A 22,214-nucleotide genomic window follows, 5' to 3' on the forward strand; every position below is an offset into this window, starting at 1 on the left:
GATGTAAGATTTTATTTTGTTTTTGGTATAAATGGTTTAAATGTGCATAATTGTACATGTACATGTATGGAAATGTATGTATGTCTGTATCTTTCTTACGTGGTAGAGCAGAAATTGAATTGAAGTCACTAAATGATTTAGTTCTGGCATGAACCTTTCGCCTCTGAAATTTTTATTCTCTATGGTGCAATTTCTTTATCAAGGTCCATAAATTACGCCACGCAATGTTTTGCCATATTCATCCTCCTCAATTTTCCTCTGTTTCACACTTTTTGTATGGATTCCAATTTTTATACGGGTAGTCACGTTTCATTGTAACACCCTTCTCTTCTGTACGTGACGTAATTTATGAATTACCCCTCACCAGCAGTTTTTTCCAACTTGTTTACATTGTAATGGGTCGAACTGCATGAAAATATATTTGATTAATCTCGAAAATAAACTTATAGAACAGCTAGATATGGACGACACACTTTCAAGAATTTTTTTGGATCCCCACCATAGACTTGAATTTTTTTGGTGAATTAAGGTTTAATTTATGGGAATACGACTATGAATAACAAAAACGGAGCTGAATTCCAATTGTGAGATACCTTGGGCGTTAACGGGTTAATTATATTCGAGAAAGAGGACGTGATCACCCTATTTTGAAAACTATTTATTTTCTAACAATTTCCCTTGAAATTTCTGTAGAAATTTGTTATTTTATCAAAAACGTAGGAACTTTGGAAGAGTAAGGCACTCCCCCTCAACACTTTTTCAATTGCCTAACGAAAATCTCGCGGGTATTCGCGAGCCCAATTTAAGGTAAAACATCTCGGAATTCAATGTTGTCCGTCACAATGACCGACTTGTGCCCCTAGTCACGTTCCCATAGGCAGTAAACTGAAGAAGTAGTACGCCAACGTTCCTGATCCTCTTATTTGAAGCTTTCTGATACAATATAGAAAGTTGTATTCAAAGCTGTTTCAAAAGAAATATAAAAAATATTACAGATGACGGGTGATAAGTATTGGCAATTTTGATCATGGTTGGTTTAGTAGGTCAAATTGAATAGCAGAATGATTAACCCGTTTAGGCCTGAGTGAAAGCAAAAATGCTAAAACCCTCATCGCTCAGTGAATACTAAATAGTTTCATATCATTTTTTGTCAGTATACTGGCACATATATCTAGTTTCTAGAAGTGGCCAGTGAAACTCAGGAATATGCCTGTGGCCGGAGTTATTCCAACAGGTCAATGGGTCAAGTCGAGTAAAAATCGACTATTTTTTAGGGCATGCATAGTTATCTTTATTTATTTGCAATGACAATCATTTTAATTCGCATAAATCATTAAAATTTGATATTCAACATTATAAATGAAAAGGTTTGCACCATTTAGAATATACCAGATGTGGCCACTCGCACTTAATGTCTTGAAGAACCGGCTATAGTTTTGATTCCAATTTTTGAAAAGTAGAGATCAAACATAATAGTTCACTGAAATGCATTCCAATAAGCTTGGCACAGATATTTAGAGACAAATAGACCACTTTGTCGTGGTTTTGAGGCGTCCCGGGGACACGAAAATTAATATTTGTAGAGCCAATCAATTGCAGGACACATGACTATCCTATTCAATCTTTTCTCAAAAGGTTTACGCTGATGCGTTTTTCAGAAAGTTCTATGATATGAGGTACGACTTCACCATACTGCCATTTCAAGACTAATGAAGATAAAAATCTGATTTTTACACATTTCATTATTGTAATCAACAAGAGTAAATTGCGGTTTTTTAATGAATAATAAAATTTTTATTGTGTTGATTAAGTTACATTTTTTTAAGCATCTCTTATCAGTCTTGCGCAAACCGCGTTATTTTTGAGCGATTTTGGTTTACAAAATTTGTTCAATGTCGGAAAGTGCGTATAATAATAATCTAATGACGATATGATAATTGATCAGACTATCACTAATTCAAATCGAATTTTTAAACTTAAGCACGTAAAATTTGTAGTGGAACTTAAAATTCAATTCCAGCCGTAGTCGATTTGAAAATAGTCAATAACAAATCCTTATATTTACGTAAAACATGAATAAATCAATAATTAAAGTTGCCTATCCAACAGAATAGGAATTAATCATTCGTAAATCTGAAATGTATTATTTTTACTACTATTTAAAATACTTGAAGAGTTATAACTTCGTAATGTTGTCTCATGTGGAGAGAAAAATACGATTTTTTTTTCGAATTTTATTATTTTTTCAAGTGTTCTTTAACAAAACTAAACAACATTTCAAACAAAAATTTCTGTAAAACATCAATGACACAATGTACTTGAACTCTTCACGGCGAAATATTTTGATAGAAACATATTTTACTAGTTATTTTTCAAAACAAAAACAAAATGTGGGGTCTGTGCTGACCAGATAAGAATTGATTTTCTAAATATTTGCCCATACTTTCTGGGACACCCTATATAGTGACCATATTATAGCCGATTCAGGAAATTATCTGTGACTTGAAATTTGTCTACCTACAAGGGCCCTGTACTGTACCCTTTTCACCCGACCTGACCCAGTGACCCATCGGAATAACTCCGGCCACAGGAACATTCCCGCGATCTTTTGGCCACTTTTAGAAACAAGATATGTGTACGAGTATACACCCGATTCTGTTTTTGCACGGGGGATGCGTACCGTGCAAAAAAAGTTTTCAGTTCAAAATTTCAAAAACCGTGCAAAAAAAGTAACACAATTTCTCGACGTTTCATGCAAAAATAAGGTTTTGGCGAAAAAAATGTATGGAAACTTTTTTTGCACGGCCGTGTAAAAAATATCCGTGCAAAAACAGAATCGGGTGTACTGGGAAAAAATCGATGAAATCCGTTGAGTATTCGCTGAGCAGTGAGAGTTATAGTTTTTTTTTTCACTCAGGTCTATACTAAGTAGTGTTTGATTCTTTGGTCGCGTCACTTGCTCCTGCGGGGGCGGGTGACGTGAGCCGGATCAATCATGTTGCGCGTCGTTCGCGTAGCAAGATAAAATAGTGTTGCGGAACGCGGATTGCGCACAGAAACTCCTTTTTTGAGCGTGCGTTATTTGTGTTTGATCTTTTGACCGTAATCGCTTGCTGTTGCGAGAGCAAGCGATGAACATTTGTTCGGCGTACAAATGCGTTTATCGAATCGTCATTACGGTTAGGTGTGGATATATCATGGATCACATCACCAACCAAAGGTGACGCTCAGATTCTTACCGTATCCCACTAACCCAATGTCCTTCCCATGAGAACTGTGGAGATGCAGATGATTCTTCGGTATCTTGTATTAATGGTTGTCAAACTAACATTCCTTCGCTTCCCCGAAGACCATAACGACGTGGCCGGCGCCGTTATTGGCATTTAAAATTTGAGCTCTCAATTTGTGCAGCGCTAGAGATTTTGGCCAACCAAAGTAGGTTTCAGCCCCATAGTGGAGAGGGTGGGGAGTCTAGGGTACTTACCAACGACGGTCAGCAGCATATTGTCGAGCAGCAGTGCAATGGCAACGATGACGAGCACCAGGCGCCTCGAACCGCGCCATCGCAAGATGCTGGCCTTCAGCGCTGCCCATGATCCCGGTGGAGGCGGCGTCAGCTGTGGTGGTGGTGGCAACGGTGGTTTTGGCGGCAAAGCTGTTGACGACGTGGTACTGTTGTAGTTGTTATTAGCCGCAGCGGTGGGTCCTTGGCCGTTTCCCCCCGGGTCCGTTGTTTGCATTGCAACTCACTGAGAGCCCTGTTGACTGTATGGGTGAGCGGCCGGGTCCGTATGCGTAATTTGGGCAGCGGAAAGGAGCATTTTTTTTCGTTCAGACCGGAACGGGGTGATTCCATGGAAAGAGATTGAAATCAAAAGAGGATTATTTTCATTCGTCCTGAGAGTGAATGTCGCACAGTGGTCTGGATTCAAAAAAAAACCCTGGCAAGAATTACGCTTTCCTAATGTTTTACATGTTTTGATCATGGTTGCAGATATGTTTTGGACCATATGTTGGTTTTTGACTCTCATGACTTCATGACTCTCAATTAAAAAAAAAAACGAGTGTTTGGGCAAACCTCTAGGCAAGGTGATTCTCCTCTAATTATTCATTAGACTTAAAAAGGCGATTTAAGTTATATAAGATTTTATATAACGAAATTGTTTGTTTGAACTACGGAACGCAAATTGTTTAGTATTAAGAGACGATCAGTTTCGTAATACTGAACAATTATCGTATGTGTTGTTGACTATCTGGTATTATAGATGGACTTTGGACTTAGTTTTCCAATTAATATCATGTTTGAAATTTGGATTTCATCAGCTTTTTAAAAAAATTGGACTTCTGTGCGTCGGGCTATGGAAAGAAAGTATACGAGTAAGATATTATCTTTGATGGCATCTATTTCGTGGCACTATAAAACGTGCTCAGCATCGGCAGCTGTAATACAGTGGTGGCCGGATCGGATCTAATAAATATTGCACAAGAACGAACAAAAAAAAATCTGCTCTTCACGAGAAAGATGGCACAAGCAGAGCAGCAGGACAATTGAAATATCCTGCATCATATCTCATGATTCCCCAAGGTGAAATGTCTCTCTCGTAGGCTTAAGAACCAAAGTGGTGACAGAGAATTATGTGATCCGATGAAATGTTACCGCGGTAGTGGTCGTATTTTACAGAAGATTGATGTCCGTTAGTAAGTTTCAAACAAATTTAGTTTGCTCCTGTTTATTTAGCAAACTTTCCTTTTATTATCTTGGTGTCTTGGTTTAGTTTAGATTTAATTGAATTGACCGTAAATTTTTGAGTTTATAACAGTAAGAGACCCGGGATAACCATAGGTGTCTTATTGTACACTGCCGTTGAATTTATAGAAGAATTTCATACAGTTTCTTCAATAATTCTCTAAGATAAATTCCACCAGTATTTATTCCATGAATTACTTTCAAATAACTCTTGGGGCCTTCCTTAGCCGTGTGGTTAGAGTCCGCGGCTACATAGCAAAGTCATGCTGAAGTGTCTGGGTTCGAATCCCGGTCGGTCCAGGATCTTTTCGTAGGGGAAATCAGGGTAAAACCGACACTGTGGGTAAGCTCGACACCCTTTGATTTTTCAAGTTTTGAGCAGATTTTCATGCAGTTTCCACCACGCTTTATCTTCACTTGTGAAATGTTGTGTTTCGAATGACATTACAACTGACGCTACCAATAAACTGCGAAAATAAATAACAAAATCATATTGGATAATATAGGACAACAGCAGTTGCAATATTTGGCTGTTATTCTTTAACTATTTCGCATGTGACATTTTTAAAATGTCATTTTTGTTGTGCGTCTACATCATCATTTACTATTATTACGTTGATACAACATGAAGGAGAAATTAATTTTTGATTTTTCGACAGCTGAAAACGCTATTGAAAAATAAATGTCCACTCGGGGTAAGATCGACACTTTCATTTGGGGTAAAATCGACACCTTTCTTTGCTTCATAATCGAACTTCAGGGAATTTTTCTAATCGGAAGACTATCTCTGTAGTTTATGTGAGTCTTTATTATCGAATTACAGTGAAGTTCACGGATGGCGAACTTGTTAACATGTAAAATATGACACTATATGACTTGCCACAAGCTATCATTAAATATTAAACAAATATTTCTATGTTATCACGTTTCAACTAATTTGATGAAGCTTGAAGAAATTTTTCTCATTTTAAATTGAAGAATTAATAGAATTTGAATAATTTTCACATAAATTAATCTTATTGTTTATTTACAAACTATGAGGTTCGACAGCTTTTATCATCTAAAAATAATAACACTTCTCTGTTTTGTTAAAATAAAACAGTATTTATTTTCAAAACCAATCATTCGCTACAACTTCATCTTCGTAAGCATTCCATGAACACAAATTAATAATATCCATGTGTATTCATCCCAACTTTGTAACCTTAGCATGGGACATTTGAAATTTTCACATATATTTAGTGGATCTTTGGCCTCTCCTCAATAATTTACGTAATATGTGATTAATCCTTTGGAGTAAGGGGTCATAAATGTCGAAAGTCACGTTTAAAGCATTCTTTTAAATATGCATTGTGATGGTGATGTTCACAACGTATAAATTCTACTCAAAATGGAAGTGTCGGTTATACCCCAACAGGGTGTCGATCTTACCCGCACTCTAAATTGTCTCACCTAAAAATGATGAAATTTCAATTTGATTTAAATTACTATTTAAGCTTAACATATCATCCAGCGATCGCAAGGATTGATAGATTTATAACCAATATGTGATTCTACAACAATTTTAGGTTCGTTTAACAAGCGAAAGTACACAAATTTTATCAATAAGCTTAGGGTGTCGGTTTTACCCCGAATTCCCCTAATGGAAATTTCATGGACTTCCCTGATCATAGAGTACTATCGTACCTGCCACACGATGTACGAATGCGAAAATGGCAAATTTGGCAAAGAAAGCTGTCAGTTAATAACTGTGGAAGTGCTCATAGGAACACTAAGCTGAGAAGCAGGCTCTGTCCCAGTGAGAACTTAATGCTAAGAAGAAGAAGAAGAACTCTTGGCATATCACAATAGCCTTTCAAAGTATCATTTCAAGGAATTCAATAGAAGTTACCCCAGCAATTTGTCACGGATTTATTCATGATTTCTTTTAGTTACTCTTGCGGGTAGGCCTTTCAGGATTCCCCAAATTATTCCATCAAATGAGATGCTTTCAATACACATGTCATTACGTTATGAGCTTCATTAAGATTCTTCCATGAAATACTGAAAGTATTTAGCAAGATTTTTTTCAATGATTCCAGTAAATATTTTTCATAAGTTCAACTAAATCTTGAAATTTCTTAACATATTTCTTCAAATATATGTTTTCCTTCCAGATTTCTTCAGATATAGAATTCCTTTAGCAGATAGACTTAGAAATCTTCTAGTGATCATGGAAGCGTTAGAATGATTTTTTCACGAATTTCTCCCAAAGCTCATGTATATTTTGGATATGCCTAAAATATTCCTTAACACATTACCCCCTGATTGTTTTATACAAGAATGTGCAACAAATTGTTATATGAATTCCGTCAAGGATTTCGTCATAGATCTAATAAATTTCTCTGGAGATTTTTTACGAAATGCATTCCAACATTTCTGCAGAAATACTTCCATATATACCAAAGTATCATGATGTAGTCTAGAATGTGTCTAACAGCAGAGTCTATGAATGGAGAGTTGCGCGAAGACTGAAACCAAGTCTAACTATTGAACCGTCAAATCGTCTACCTATCGAGCAAAATAAACAAACACGTTTTGGGGCCAGATGAGTATTTTTATCATGACTAAATTGAAAAAAAAAATTGCTACGGTTTAAGTTGCGGTGTAATACGATGATTTATTGAAATAATTTCTCTTTAGGGCCTATAATTTGTGAATAAACTCCCTTCTTGTTACATGTATTGTAAGTAATTCCTCTTCATCAGTGGAAATATATAAATCCGTTTCTTGGTTGAAATGCAACTGAAATTAAATAAACAATAAACTATACAAAATTAGTTAGTTTGAAAACGATATAATAGTTATTCAATCCAGACTTACGCGGGGCGGCAAATGGCAAATTCACTGTTTTTTCTCAGTTTCTCGTCGAGCGGAAACCGAAAAAGATCAAGTTTTTGAATTCATGCTGTTTGTTGTACGTGTTGTTGCAATTCTCTACTCACAATGAAGTGTTATTGTGATTACTTTATAATTACAAAACCAGAGATCAATTTCAATTTTATTCTTTGCGACTTTGTGAACAAACATTGAAATTGAGAGTGCATTTGAGTGAAGTCACTGGAAAGTGCACACAGTAAAATAGGTGGTCAGAATTATTAAATGATTTGTGATTGGGGAACTTGTTGCCAGTTCTCTTTGCGCAACTCTCCATTCATAAACTCTGCCTAGCAGTTATGCCAAAGGAACTGAAGTGCTAAAATGTAAAATGTTGTAATAATATTTGAATAACTCTTGCATACAAACCAGCTTATGAATGGGAAAAACTTGGTTGGAATTTAAAATTTACTCGCTTGGACACTGCAGTGAAAGAGTGATATTTATATGTGACAGGTTATAACTTTTTAAAACACATTTCAGCACATTGCTTTCGTTTTAAAAGTTGTTAGAAACATTCAAAAGTGTACTTGAGGGTATTTTGTGTAAAGGGCTACTAATGGAATCAAAAAACCCCTTGTTCAGGTTAGGTTCGTTCAAATTTGTATTTTCCATACAACACAGCGTGTTTGAAGGATCAAGGCGTGTATATCTAATAAATTCGGGATGGCTGAACTAGAATAAGACGGTTTCTGAAATACACGTCACAAATTTGAGCTAAAGATTACCAAAATTGTGTAAAATACTGGTTTATCAAAGTTTACATGAAATTTTAACTATGGTGTATTATAACTTATTAGTGATATAATCCACCAAGCATCATTGGCTTAGCAAAATACATCAGAGGATATTTTTTGAAAAAAAAAAAACAAAAAAACAAAAAAACGGAACCACTTTTGCTTCCAGCATAGTGAAAAAGAAATCTATGAAGAAACATTGAGCAAAATAACTGGAAAGGGGGAAGCGATTAAAAAAAAATATTTATAGAGTGAATTGGAATCTATATCCTGGGGTTGAATTCTTATGCAATTCCAAGATGGAATTCTTAGAAGCTTACTGTGACAGAATTCTTAGGAATCCATCAGAAGTTAAGGAAGGAATTCTGTTAGATTTCAAGGATATTTTCTAAAGATGGAACTTCTTGAGTTATTTTTTTTATTAATTAGAGAGGTTTTAATGCTCATGTAACCATTCACCAATAAATAATCACTTATCTTTCGTCATTTCGTTGTCCACCTTCGTCATCCATCTTCGTGCAAAAATCTTTTCATACTTAAAGATTTAAATTTAGTATAATTTTACATTACGAATTTTACCATAAATAATTTGTTTGATATTTCTGCGTCAATCTGATTGCCATAGTATTATGAAAATTCGGATTTTAGGCAAAACATTTTTAAGATGTTAGATATATATACCAGTGAAAATTCCATCAATTTCAACACCAATCGACTGTACATCATAAATGAGGAAGAAATAAGAACAAGAATTTTTGTAGCAAGTTGTATAAAAATCACTTAAGGTTTTCTGTGAAATGTACTCAAAAATTTCATAAAAAAGTTACAGAAATTCCATGGTGTATTCTTGTGTGGTTTTCGACAAAAATTTAGTAAACATTCCAAATTCAATTTAAGCTGAAATTATCAAACAAATCTAACCAAGTTTTTTTTGTATGTGTCACTTTAAGAACCTGTTATGAATTGGATATGGAGTGATTTTTAAAGAAGTTTGTAAAAAAAATCTTAAAATATTATGTTTTCCTGGAGTAGCTACTGAATCAACAATGGAGAATGAATAGATTTCTAGATGTTATTTGTGCAATTATTCCAGGGGTAACGTTCGAATAAATATATGAAGTAATTTCTGGAACCAGAAAAATACCTGATGAAATGTCTGGAGTAGCTTTTTTTTAAGGAGTTCAAGAATGAATTGGAAAAGCTCTAGTGAATCTGTTGAGAAATTTATTTTAAAATTGCCCCGTAGGATGGTGAGTGCTGTTTGAAGAAAAAAATCTCCTGAAAATATTAGGACGAATGTTTGTTTTTTTTTAAGAATCCTAGGACGGCATCCCAGGGGAAACACTAATGTTGTTCTCTGAATCCCCAAACAAATTGCTCTGAATATTTGTGAGAATTTTCTCAGAAGAGATTTTGAAAGAACATTCCGCCAGAAACTTTAGAGGAATATTTGATGTTTTTTTTTATATTTTCGTTAGCATTTTGAAGAAATTATAACATATTTTTTCTAAGATAGTCTAAGTTTCTAAGATAGTTTTTTATCTTCTTTATTAACGAGATTTTTAGCCCTGGGCTAGTTCATCTCGGAACCAACGGGTTTGCTTCCCTTCCGAAGGAAGTCGTCACTGAATTTTTTTTAGTGACTATCTCGGGGATGGGATTCGATCCCAGGTCCTCGGCGTGAGAGGCGTCTGTTCTAACCACTACACCAGGTCCGTCCCCTATTGAAGGAATGCGAGGAGCAACATCAAATTGATTTTTGGAAAATTTAAGAAAGATCCGCGAAGAACCTCTTTTGGAAATCACCAAGAATATTTTCCCAATTGAATCCTGTTTAATGGCTTATGAAAGTATTGTGGAACATTAGGAAAAATCCTTAGAGTAACATCTGGAAGAATCATTTAAGGTTTTTTGCAGAAAATCCAGGATGCTACGGATTTTAAAAGCAATGCTTGAAAAATTTTCGAGAGATTATCTAAATGATTTGTTGCAAGAATTTGAAAACAAACGTTAGGAAGAACCTCAAAGGCAAAGTTAGAAAAATTGTTGTTGAACTCTTTGAAGAATTTGTGAAATGAATCCTTGCTTGGTGATCGTAAAAACAATTTTGGCGGGACTCCTAGAATTTCTTTTGTTTTTTTTTTCTTGGGGAAATCCTCAGTAATTTCTGAAAATTTGAACCTAAATATCAGCTCATGGATGGATGATATTTCAACCCTTAAAAGCCCGAGACGAACCTTGAATTTTCAAATGACCACAATTCGGAGACCAGCAGATCAATTAATTTGAAATAAATTTCGTAGTAAATGCGGTTAGTTGGTCTTACAATCTTTAGGTGAGACATCCTTCTTGACCCCAAAATTGGCCTCTAACGAATATTTCTACATCTAAATCAGACAGAATGTTGGTTTCTTCGAAAAAGTTATTCAGAATATCAAGGGCTATCTGACGCTGAAGGATCTGATTGAGAATTTACCCACTAGGTGGCGCTAGTGACAAATTTCCCAGACAACCAGAAGTCGCATAAGAGTTTACGAACAAAGTCGTTTATTCATACAAATTATATCACACCCGCACTACATGGTGAATGAAATCGTTTGATCGATGGGTTTCCTCGCATAAAACGTTATTTTCTGAGTTCATATGTCGTCCCGTATACTCGTACCGTATGGAACCGAAATCCGTACACCTAATCACTTAGCCAGATAAAAGCCGATGATTGAAATGTGTGGGTTTGTATAGAGAACCGATCAGCCTTTTTTCAGTTACCTTAACATCTTTTTAGATGTAAATAATTACATCAAGATCTAAAAGTTTAGTAGAAATCATTAAAAAATAGGAATAAAAATGACATGCCTTGAATCGAAAACCGTACACCTGAATAAGGTTGAATAAAAATCCGTACACCTGTGATTCGAAATCCGTGACGTACGAAATTACCTCCCGATGTACGAAGTTACCTATACATTAATGCATTAATGAACAGACGTCACCAAAATCGATAGATTTCACATACCTGCTTTCACCCTTTTGGCTAGAACATGATGAAATATGTTGAACTTTGCCTGTGTACGGATTTAGATTTAAATTGAAAATATGAATCAAAATCCGTACAGTATAATAAACCTCAAAAATAGTTATTGTACTGGTCAGAAACGGCATATACTGCATTGGAATAACAAATACTTACTATTCAAAGACATCTTGATAAGCAGCGGGCTCAAAAAATTAGGAATTTTATTGTTTGGGGAAGGGGTGGTAAAATGAACACCTTAAGGAAATCATCTTGTTTATGATAGAAAAACGAGGATTTTTTATAGCTCTATTGCACAACATAGAATAGCTGAATTTTCACATACTTTTATCGCTAGCAAAAAACGATGCAAATGTTCATTTTACCTGCACTATGTGGGTAAAATGAACAGCTGTAGGTGGTAAAATGAACATCATGCAAAAAACGTGTGCAAAACAAATATTTCTGAAAACTTTTATTGCCTTGCCGAAAATATATCCATTAATGATTGTAACTCATTAAAAATAATTCTAAAGGTACCAGATTTGACATCGTATCATAACGATATACTCCTCACTGAAAAACCTCAAGTCTTTCGAGCCAAAAGTTACGTCAGTTCTAATTTTCAAACGTGGTTTTCTAAAATCTTAGTTTTCGTTGATATTTTCACTTCAATTGACTTACGTATCAACACGAACACTCCGATTTATGCTCTAAATCGTCCGTGCGTGATAAAAATTCATCGAAATTTGTTTTTTTCTGGGTAAAAGGCACGGTGTTCATTTTACCACCCCTGTTCATTTTACCACCCCTTCCCCTAATATGTTGAAAACTATATCCACTTTTGTTAGCAAATCGCTAAGAAGGTAAACGAACCACACAGCACAATGGCAAGCGATCACATTTTGATTTTTATAATTTTCAAATCATGGCCTACTAATATACAGTTGGCATTACCAGCAATTTATAACTTATTGTGATTAGATGTGTCCATTTAATACTGAATATTAAGCCATTTAAATACTAAAATAGTGATAATTAGTCCAAGTGTACGGATTTCGGTCCCTCACGGTACAAAGTAAGTCGGATCAATCCGTAGCAGCCGTCAAAAGAACTTTGTTATCATAAATTAAGTCGCATAAGAGTACAGATTAGTTCGCAATAAAATCGATACACTCGCATTGCATGCTATTTTTCATCATATAAAAATACACGTAGGGTAAAAGCACCAGTTTTGGCCAGCCTAAGAGAAAATATCAATAAAAAATAAATGGAAAACCGTATTTATACAACAAATATGTCAAATGCAAGCTTTCAATCCATATTATGTGTGTAAAATATCAAAACTGAGCTATAACCTTTTTTCGCTTTAAAAATCCCATTGGTCAATATAGGCAAACGGAACCAGTTTCAGCCAGAGATTTAACTTTGGTTTCTAAATTGGCCAATCGCATTGATTCCTCATGAGAGTGGCCAAATTAGGAGTGCCCTGGCCAAATTAGGTGTATGGGAGTTAAAATTTTAAAGAAAATGAATTGTTTTTCTTTATTTTGAATCAATTTGGACGAGCAAATGAATGTAGCTCTATCATGTGAATGTGATCTACTGAACACAAAAAGTTTCATGCTGATTGGCTTTGTAAAACGGTGTATAATCCCTTATGGCCACAACTGGCGTATGGCTAAAACCGGTGCTTCTACCCTATATCGCCTCCACTTATGTACGTACAAGGCCGCTTCGCACAATCTTATACGTGTAACTTTCCACATATAAGCATCGCATAACGCATAAGGTATACGTTATACGTACATTCTGGTTGTCTGGGTGTATCTCAAAATCCTTATCAGCTAAAAGGTTGATGTCTTCGGCAAAGCTGTTCAACTGATCAATGGCTATCTGAAAGTGAAGAGTCTGATTGAAAAACTTCCCGCTAGGTGGCGCTAGTGAAAATAAATATTCAATCTTCTCTACCTCAAGATCCTTATCAGCTAGGAGGTTGGTGTCTTCGGCAAAGATATTCAGCAGATCAAAAAAAAAAATCTGATTGAGAGTTCATCCACTGGGTGGCGCTAGTGACAAATTTTATTCGATCGTCTGTATCTCAAGATCCTTATCAGCTAGACGATTGGTGTCTTCGATAAAGCTGATCAAGGGTTATCTGGCGGTAAAGAGTCTGATTGAAAATTCATCCGCCAGGTGGTTCTAGTAACAAGAAATTTTCAATCTTCTCTACCTCAAGATCCTCATCAGCTAAGAGGTTGGTGCCTTCGGTAAAGATATTCTGTATATTGAGGGCTATCTGGAGCCAAAAAATCTAATTGAGCATTTATCCTCAAAGTGGCGCTAGTGACAAATTTTCTTTAATTGTCTATATCTCAAGATTTTTAATATTTAGAAGGCTGGTGTCTTGGACAAATCTGTTCAGCAGAATAAGGGCTTTCTAGCGGTGAAAAGTCTGTTTGGGAATTTATTCGCTACTCGGCTTTTATAAAAATTAATCTTCAATCTTCTCTATCTCAAGATCCTTATCAGCTAGAAAGTTGGTGTCTTCAGCACAGAATTTCAGCAGATTGAGGGTCATCGGGAGGTGGAAAATATTGGCGCCAATGTATGGCCAACCAGAAATTATTACTAATGCGTTATTCAAACAGCTATAAAATGTGCACATACATAATAAACCACAAAATCAATGCAACTACGTTTCAAGATACTATAAGGGAAGCCATGAAAACCAACTTTCAGCATGGTTCTATAACTCAATATAAAGATTATGAACATAAAGTTATGGAGAGACGACTATAGCGCAATCTATCAGATTATATCGAGATACTGGATATTGAAGAAATTTTGTTTATCGTTACCTAGCTGTTGAATTCTCTATCAGACATGACCAGATAGCCCTTGAACAACTGATAAGGATCTTGAGATACGAACGATTGAAGAAAATGTGTTGCACCATGGTGGATGTGTTTTTATTCAGATTGTTCAGCACAAGATAGCCCTTATTCTGTTAAACGGCTTGGCTGAAGACACCATCCTCCTGGTTGATAGAGATCTTGAGATAGAAAAATTTGAAGATTTATTTTTACCAGCGCTACCTGAATGATGAATTCCCAATCAGACTCTTCACCGCCAGAAATATGAATATCTTTGCCGATGACTCCAACCTTTTGATTGATAACGATCTTGAGCAACAATACTGTTGCTGATTTGCTACAGTCATTTCAGATTTTATCAGCATTTCTACGTTGTCAGCTTTAGGCCATGGCATACGAACATAACTGTTTGAATAACACATTGGTAACAATTTCTTATCTGCCAAACATTGCCACCAATATTTTACACCACCGGATAACCCTCAATCAGCTGAATATCTTCGCCGGAGACACCTTGAGGTAGAGAAGATAGAAGATTTATTTTTACTAGTGCCCCCTAGCGGATGAATTCCCAATCCGATCTGCTGAACAGCTTTATCGAAGACACCAACATTCTAGCTGCAAAGGGTCTTAAGAAACAGACAATTGAACAGAGTTTGTTGCTAGCGTCATCTAGCGAATAAATTCTTAATTAGATTTTTCATCTCCAAATAGACCTCAATCTGCTGAATATCTTTGCCAAGACACCAATCTTCTAGCTGCTAAGGATCTTGAGGTAGTGAAGATTGAAGATTCCTTGTTACTACTGTCATCTAGCGGATGAATTTTCAATCAGACTCTTAACCGCCAGATCTGATCTGATGAATAGCTTTGCCGAAAACGCCAATCTTCTAGCTTAAGGATAATAATAGGGATCTTAAGATACGTGCGATTGAAGAAAATTTTGGCGCTAGTGCCAAAGCGCCAAAGCCTAGCGGGAATTTTCTCAATCAGATAGACCTTGATCTTATGAATAACTTTGCCCAAGACGCCAACCTTCTGGCTGATAAGGATTTTGAGATACACGCAATTGAATGAAAGTTGTCACTAGCGCCACCTAGCGGGTAAATTCTCAATCAGATCCTTCATCGTCAGATATTTTTCAAAAAAAAAAAAAAAACCTTCTGCCTGACGCGGATGTTGAAATATCCGTTTGAGGCCAATTTTGGACCCCTCGTGACCACGCTTTTTCCGTTACCTAGAAAAGGGGGTGGAGTCAAGAGGGATGTCTCGCCCAAAGATTGTAAGACCAATAAGGTAACGACTGTTCATTTCGTTCATAACCGCTAACAGTTGGCGTCACCGGCAAAAAGTACAGACAACAATCTTTCGAACATTCAGTTTCTCTCACTGGCCGCTGAGAGGCAACACTGATGTGTGTATTATACTCACTGATCACGCTACGCTGGATTCTCAAATTTCTCAAACTTCCAACACAAGCGCATGGAAGAATGGTAGTCGAAAGCTGTCAAAACGTATGGAAAATAATGAAAAACGTAAATTACTAGCAATAACGAAAATGGATCGAAAAAGTAGTGATTAGAAATCAAGCGTAATGTGAATAGATAACTTTTTGTGTTTAGTTCATCTGCCATGGTGCTTTCTTTGCTTCAAGTTTTCGATTTTACTATCAAAGAGCCATCAATTGCCTTTTCAGTTTTGAATGTCGCCCTATTAATCGCATTTACTATGAAATTTATTTCAAATTAATTGATCTACTGGTCCCCGAATTGTGGGCATTTGAAAATTCAAGGTTCGTCTCGGGCTTTTAAGGGTTAAGAAACAATTGGAATATATAAGCAATAAGTAATTGTGTAGGGATTCTTTGATGTTTTTTTGGCAGGATCAGGAGAAATCTGTTGAACCAGAACTACTAATTCTAGGCACGATTTTTGGGAATTCCAGGAGGAACTCAGTGAATCCAGGTAAAGGAGTCTTTGGAGAAAGCACTGCAACGTAAAAAAAAAAATCGTCGGCCGAAAAAAAATGCAAGCTACGTTAATGCCAATCATGCAGAAAAGGACCTTAACTTCCATGTAGGATACAATTTGGTTTAATTTGGGCTCAATTTGAGCCCGAAATTCTTACCAATGAATTATTTATGGAAATAATAATTAATGAAATTTTAAGAATACCACAGAAAACGCCTTAATGTTGGCTAAGGAATCACATGACATCTGACAGAAATTCAATTATTACAACTAAATGAGTAATTTGGTATGAATTTCGAGGATAAAATTTGTTTTGAGGATATAATTTTGGCGTGCTAAAAAATATCAGGTTGACATCATGTGTTTTAAATTAGAAGTTTACAGATGTTTGCCAATACCACACAAAACATGATATACAATTCTACATTATTTTTATAGAAATAAACATTATTTAACACAAAAATCTTCAAAACACAACACGAGACAATAGTTAAGACAAACTGCGCTCATTAACTATAGGTTGCATTGATATTATTGCTCTTTTAGTAATTAATAAAAATTGGGAATCAGGTACCTTTGGTCGGGAATATGATACATGGATAAGGAAAAATACGACTCTTACTTAAACCTAGCTTTGAACTGAACATTCAACGATAATTAATGTAAACTGTCTCATTGCATTCGATAATGCTTGCAAACTTGAGTGAAACTAAAACATTTCATGATCTTCCATCCAACATTGGCCAATGTTGCATGCTTTCTTGCATCTTGAAAGTGAAATTGCAAACAAGAATTCTCGGTTTACATGATTCTACGCTGAATATTCTGTCAAAAATAATGCACATGGATGGATCGACGGCTTGTCATTCCATGTGCATTATTTATGATTGAATTTTCAGCGTGAAAATCATGTAAACCGTGCCGTTTTGCATGCAACATTCTTCGAGAGAAGACGTTTCGCGTTCAATATTAAGGATTTTGGTAACAATGTTGTATAATAGATGTGTTTATAGGTTTTATCATTGAATAATACACGAGAAATGGCTTTGCATGATTGAGGCTAATATTACGTTACGTGTAAATCTAAGATTTTTTTGGTGTGTGGGAGTCGAGAAAATTTCCAACCCGAAAAAATCCTCGACCGGTGGGATTCGAACCCACGACCCTCAGCATGGTCTTGCTGAATAGCTGCGCGTTTACCGCTACGGCTATCTGGGACACGCCTATCGCACACGGGCCAAATCTTGGCCATTCGCAACTGGAATGAATTTTTCGACAAAATTTACCGTTAAAGTTGAGCATTTCCTTAGAGAGCGTATATTAAGTACCTCGTCTTCCCTTATAATATAAGGCAAGAGCATTCAGCTTCAGATGACCTTCATATCTGTTCCCCAGCTATTTCTTCCGGTACTATAAACCCGCACGCATAAACACTGCATTCATATTTATAAGGAAAAAGTTCTATCATGGTTTTGTCGTTCCCATTATTGCAAAGGTGACAACAGTAGAAAGTACATTCTTTGTCAATTCTTCCGCCTGTAAGTAGGAATGTGTATGCACACAACTATCCAGAACTCAGTGGAGAGCGAGAATACTATCTTAATTGACGCAAATGAGGATGTTTGCAAAATTCATTACCACCGTATGATGCCACATATGAGTGGCATAGTGCATCATAACAAATCCAACGTGCAATTTAAAAGGTATTGCTAGAACGCCGAGCACGTTGGGCATCGTTCTTAGTTTATGGGAGAAAGAGCATATGTAAAAATTACAACTACTTAACTAATTTAATTATTCGTTCATTATCAAGGTGATTGAATACCTGATAGATAGTATCTATTAGATACGTGTGCGGAGTCCATTCATGAAAAACAAATCGCCTACACTTTTTGTCGGCCCATTCATGAGAATTTGCCACAAAAGCATTTCACTCGGTTCAACACTAGTTGATAATTGTTTATATTAAGTTGCCGCTGTGTACCATCCACTATTGAATCGTTGTGTACTTATTTGAGCTTAAGTCATTGAGCGTGAAACTTCAAGATCACGGTCAGCGTATGTGTGTGTGTTCATCGCGTTGAATTGTTTGGACAGCGTGTAGCAGAGCCATTAGAAGAAATTTTGATCACACTGCTAGATTGCACACTTTGCGGCACTGAAATTAAGTAATTACAGGGTTGAATGTGACAGTGGTGTTGCATGATGGGGCCAGTAATTATAAATGTTCTGTTTTCAAACGGGAATTTACGATTGGTAAACAAGACGTCGTAATAACGTTGTGAAATATGGTTGATTTTCTATGTTTAGTTCACACCCTTTCTGTTGTAAGGTACAGTGATATTGGTTAACACTCATCACTTTTTAAAAAGGGTCGTGATCCCCAAATTCTAGTCATCTATGCACTCTTAAAAATAATGAAAATTATTGCGGACGTAATTCACGTTATGACTGAATGACACATGATGTAAGTGATAAAAAAACACACGTTCTTGAAATACACATGAAAAAAAAAAATGTATTTTTACATGTTGAACGACACGAAAACGATGGAATTGCGATCGATATTTCCGGAATAAGACACTAACGTATTCAAAATTCGGCACAAATTTACGTCATTCGGTTCGCTTCGTTTGTGTGCATCCAAAAGTCTTAAAATCACATGATTTTTTGAGAGTGTGAGGCTTAAAATGTAAAACATGGAAAAAGTGAGTAATTCACGCTGGGACCGGCCCACTATTTAAACATGGTCTTTTAAAATGTTTAAATTTATGCTAATTCGAAAGCTCCTGTCGAGTAATTGAAGTAACTGTATTCTGTTGGTCAAATTGATGGACCCCTCGTTAGTTATAATCAAAACAGTTTTTGAGGACCCCTCGATTTTTGCCTCACTCAAACTTCCATAACTCGAAAATTTCTTTAACAACCACTCCACAATAACATATGTTTAGAAAGAGAAAACATAGGAGCTTCATTTGGAAAAATAAAAATATTTGGCGGCCAAATTGAATTTTATCGGAAAAAAATAACTTTCATGGTGTTCGCAACCACCGATTCTAAAAAAAATTGAATTACTACAAAGCTGAGCTAGTTTTACACAAAATATGAAATATCCGAGGTGAATGTTTTTTGATCAAAAGTTATGTGCGATTTTGTAGACCATTTCTTATCGCGCTGGTGTAATTTGCGGTCATGACACTTGCTGTGCTGTATTTGAAGTGTTAAAAACTATAACCAACTTTTGTACGGTTCTCTTACTCGATTTCAAAATACGAAAGGGAGTGTTTACTCTACTATGATTGGTAACCCTAGTAGCCCAACTGTTCAAAAAGTACCATGAAGGTTACTGTGTTGAAATTAGGGGAAGTTTACTGTAGAATAGAAGGTAGTTATAACGACATTGCAAGGGACCGTTGTAATAGAGAAAAGTCGTTATAAATAATAGTTTTATTTAACATAGGGATAGGGGAAAAGCATCAATTTTCAACCTACAAGAATTCTGTGCCAATTTTCGGATTTTCATACAAAGTAGGCCCAATTCGTAAGGATGGAATTCGGCTGACGAGTTTGTAAATCGGCTGGTGCAAGAACAAATTTTCAATGAATTTGACTTTTATTTTTACAATTATAATTACCGCTGCACCAGTGTTCTAACTGAACAATTAGTGTTTCATGAAAAAAAAAAAAACAAATTGCGCGTCAAAATTTTGTTTCGGTTGGTGGAAGTGAAAATCCAAATTAGTGCTTATTTTCATACGAAGGAAAACTGTGTAGTACTGCCCGGAAAGAGCTCAAATCATAATTGTGTTAAAAATGAACGTTAGTCAAACAATTACTCTAGAAGAAGCAAAGAAATGTTGTTATATAATAATTGCTGTTCAAATGGTGCCACTGGTAAAGGAAACTGGAGGTCACCCCTTTGGACACAAAAATTTGAATAATTTGGTGAGTTTGTTCTAATATACCCTTAAAGATGTTTTTTTTTTATCGAGAGCTGAAGTCGATTATTTTGTTATTGTTTATTTTAAACTATTACGTTATGGGTGAGTCTTCACGTCTTTCCGGAGAGCGAGAAAAGGCGCTTAAGCCAAGGCACAAGGGAAACATATCTGTGTCCCATCACAAGAAAAAGAGAACCAATAAATGGAGTGTGCATTAACATTCTTATCAACGCCACTCCCAACGAATTTCTATATCTCCCTAAAATGAAACGGTTGGTACGACAACACACGGAAAAAAAACCGTTGCCGGATTCATGAACAAAAAGTCATGATTTCATAAAATTTTATGTTTCATGATATCATGACTAAAAGTCATGAAATCGTGATTATTATGCAAGAATTCATATACTCAGGGCGTTACACAAATCTAACTGTCACTTTCTGCACCTTAGTCAACGTGTCTCATGGCGATCGGTGATCTTTTCTTGTGAAATTATAAAAAAAGTTTTGTTTTGAAAAAGTTTAAATTCTTCGGAATCTTGTCATCATATCGATGACATTCTTGGTGAAATTCTCGTGAGTTCCCACACGACACAATCAATGTACTTACTTACTTACTTTGTAGAACCGGGCGATGTTTGACTTTGAGCGAAGATTTTGCTTGACAAGCTCGTCGGCGATTTTAACTCTTCGGAAGTGATGCATACCCCACATCCTATAACAGAGTAGGTCACAAAAGGCCTTCGGCAGCCGGATGATCCAGTTCCACTTTTCACATCCGCAGAGTTATTAAGGAGTGTTCCATGAGTCATGCAATCCACCAGCCCAGGGACCATTTACCAATTCAACTGATGCTCGAAACTACATTTTGCGTACAAACCTAACCACTGAATGTTTGCGTTCCTGCTAAAGATGTCACACTCGTTAGGTTGACATTTGTTGAATGTTTTCACGGATTATTTCGAAACTCTCGGCACAAAAGCAGTAATAATTTTAATCTTTATTTTATTTGTTTACTAATGGCAAATATAAACTGGGTTCTAAATTGACGTATAATGCTTCGTTTTCATGAACTGAGTTCATGATTCAGGGATCCTGCAGTAACAGCTTCATGATTTCATGACTCAACTTGCCACTTTTCAGCACCAAAATTGGAATCATAAATGACAGGCATCTGAATACATGAAAAGTGCTTATGTTTTCATGACCTGTGTTCATGATATCAGATCCTGCTTCATGATTTCATGACCGAAATTGCCACTTTTCGTATCAAAAATAGGAATCATAAATGACAGATGACTAAATCCATGAATATTGCTTATGTTTCCATGAGTTTTATTCATGGTTCCAGCATACATGCTTCATGGTTTGAGAATTTTAATTGCCATTTTTCTTCGTTAAAAAATTGAAAACGTAACGGCTGTACGTTACGTTTTCAATTTTTTAACGAAGGCGTTACGGAAAAATGCTTCATGATTTCATGACTTTTGGTCATGGTGTATTTTCATAGCATGAAAACACACTTTCCTCCCGAAATCATGACTCTTTCTCCTGTTTTAGAGTGCCGCATTTTTACCCGTGTATTCATTTGAATATTCTAAAAATTGAGTTTATCACTTTATTCTTACGTGAATAATTTACCTTCAAACCCAAGTGTGCACAGTGGGAATGGCCATTTTAAAATTTGTACCATATCACGGATATGATGCAAACATCAATGCTGATAAGAAAATACTGGGAGAAATTTCGGTATTTCCAGTATGCTTTGGCTGTGCAAGCACTTTAAATAGAAATAGAATAGAAGTAGGCCAAAATTGTATGGATAGGTCAAAAATTTGTGCTTTTCTTCTTCTATCTGATCAGTTGAGAAAATCAGAACATATCACGTATTTTCGGAAAAATGTGCAAAACGCACCGGATTTGTTAAACAATTTTTGTCGAAAAAAGCAAATAAATCAGGACAAATTTTGCTAAATCAGGACGGATGGAAACTTTATTTCAACATTTAAATATT

At 35.8% G+C, this 22,214-nt stretch overlaps 1 protein-coding gene across 4 annotated transcripts in view; it reads right to left on the minus strand.

The window, feature by feature from the left end:
• LOC5571073 (synaptic vesicular amine transporter) overlaps positions 1-22,214 on the minus strand; it is a 155,206-nt gene that overhangs the window by 70,658 nt on the left and 62,334 nt on the right. For all 4 annotated transcript variants that reach the window (XM_021849911.1, XM_021849910.1, XM_021849909.1 and 1 more), the window contains one exon: positions 3,485-3,765. In XM_021849911.1, the coding sequence (XP_021705603.1) occupies positions 3,485-3,740 (256 nt within the window). In that variant the 5' untranslated portion in view covers positions 3,741-3,765. The remainder of the gene's footprint in view (positions 1-3,484; positions 3,766-22,214) is intronic.

This window comes from Aedes aegypti, chromosome 3, assembly GCF_002204515.2.
Source record: "Aedes aegypti strain LVP_AGWG chromosome 3, AaegL5.0 Primary Assembly, whole genome shotgun sequence".
Taxonomy (NCBI): Eukaryota; Metazoa; Arthropoda; class Insecta; order Diptera; family Culicidae; genus Aedes; species Aedes aegypti.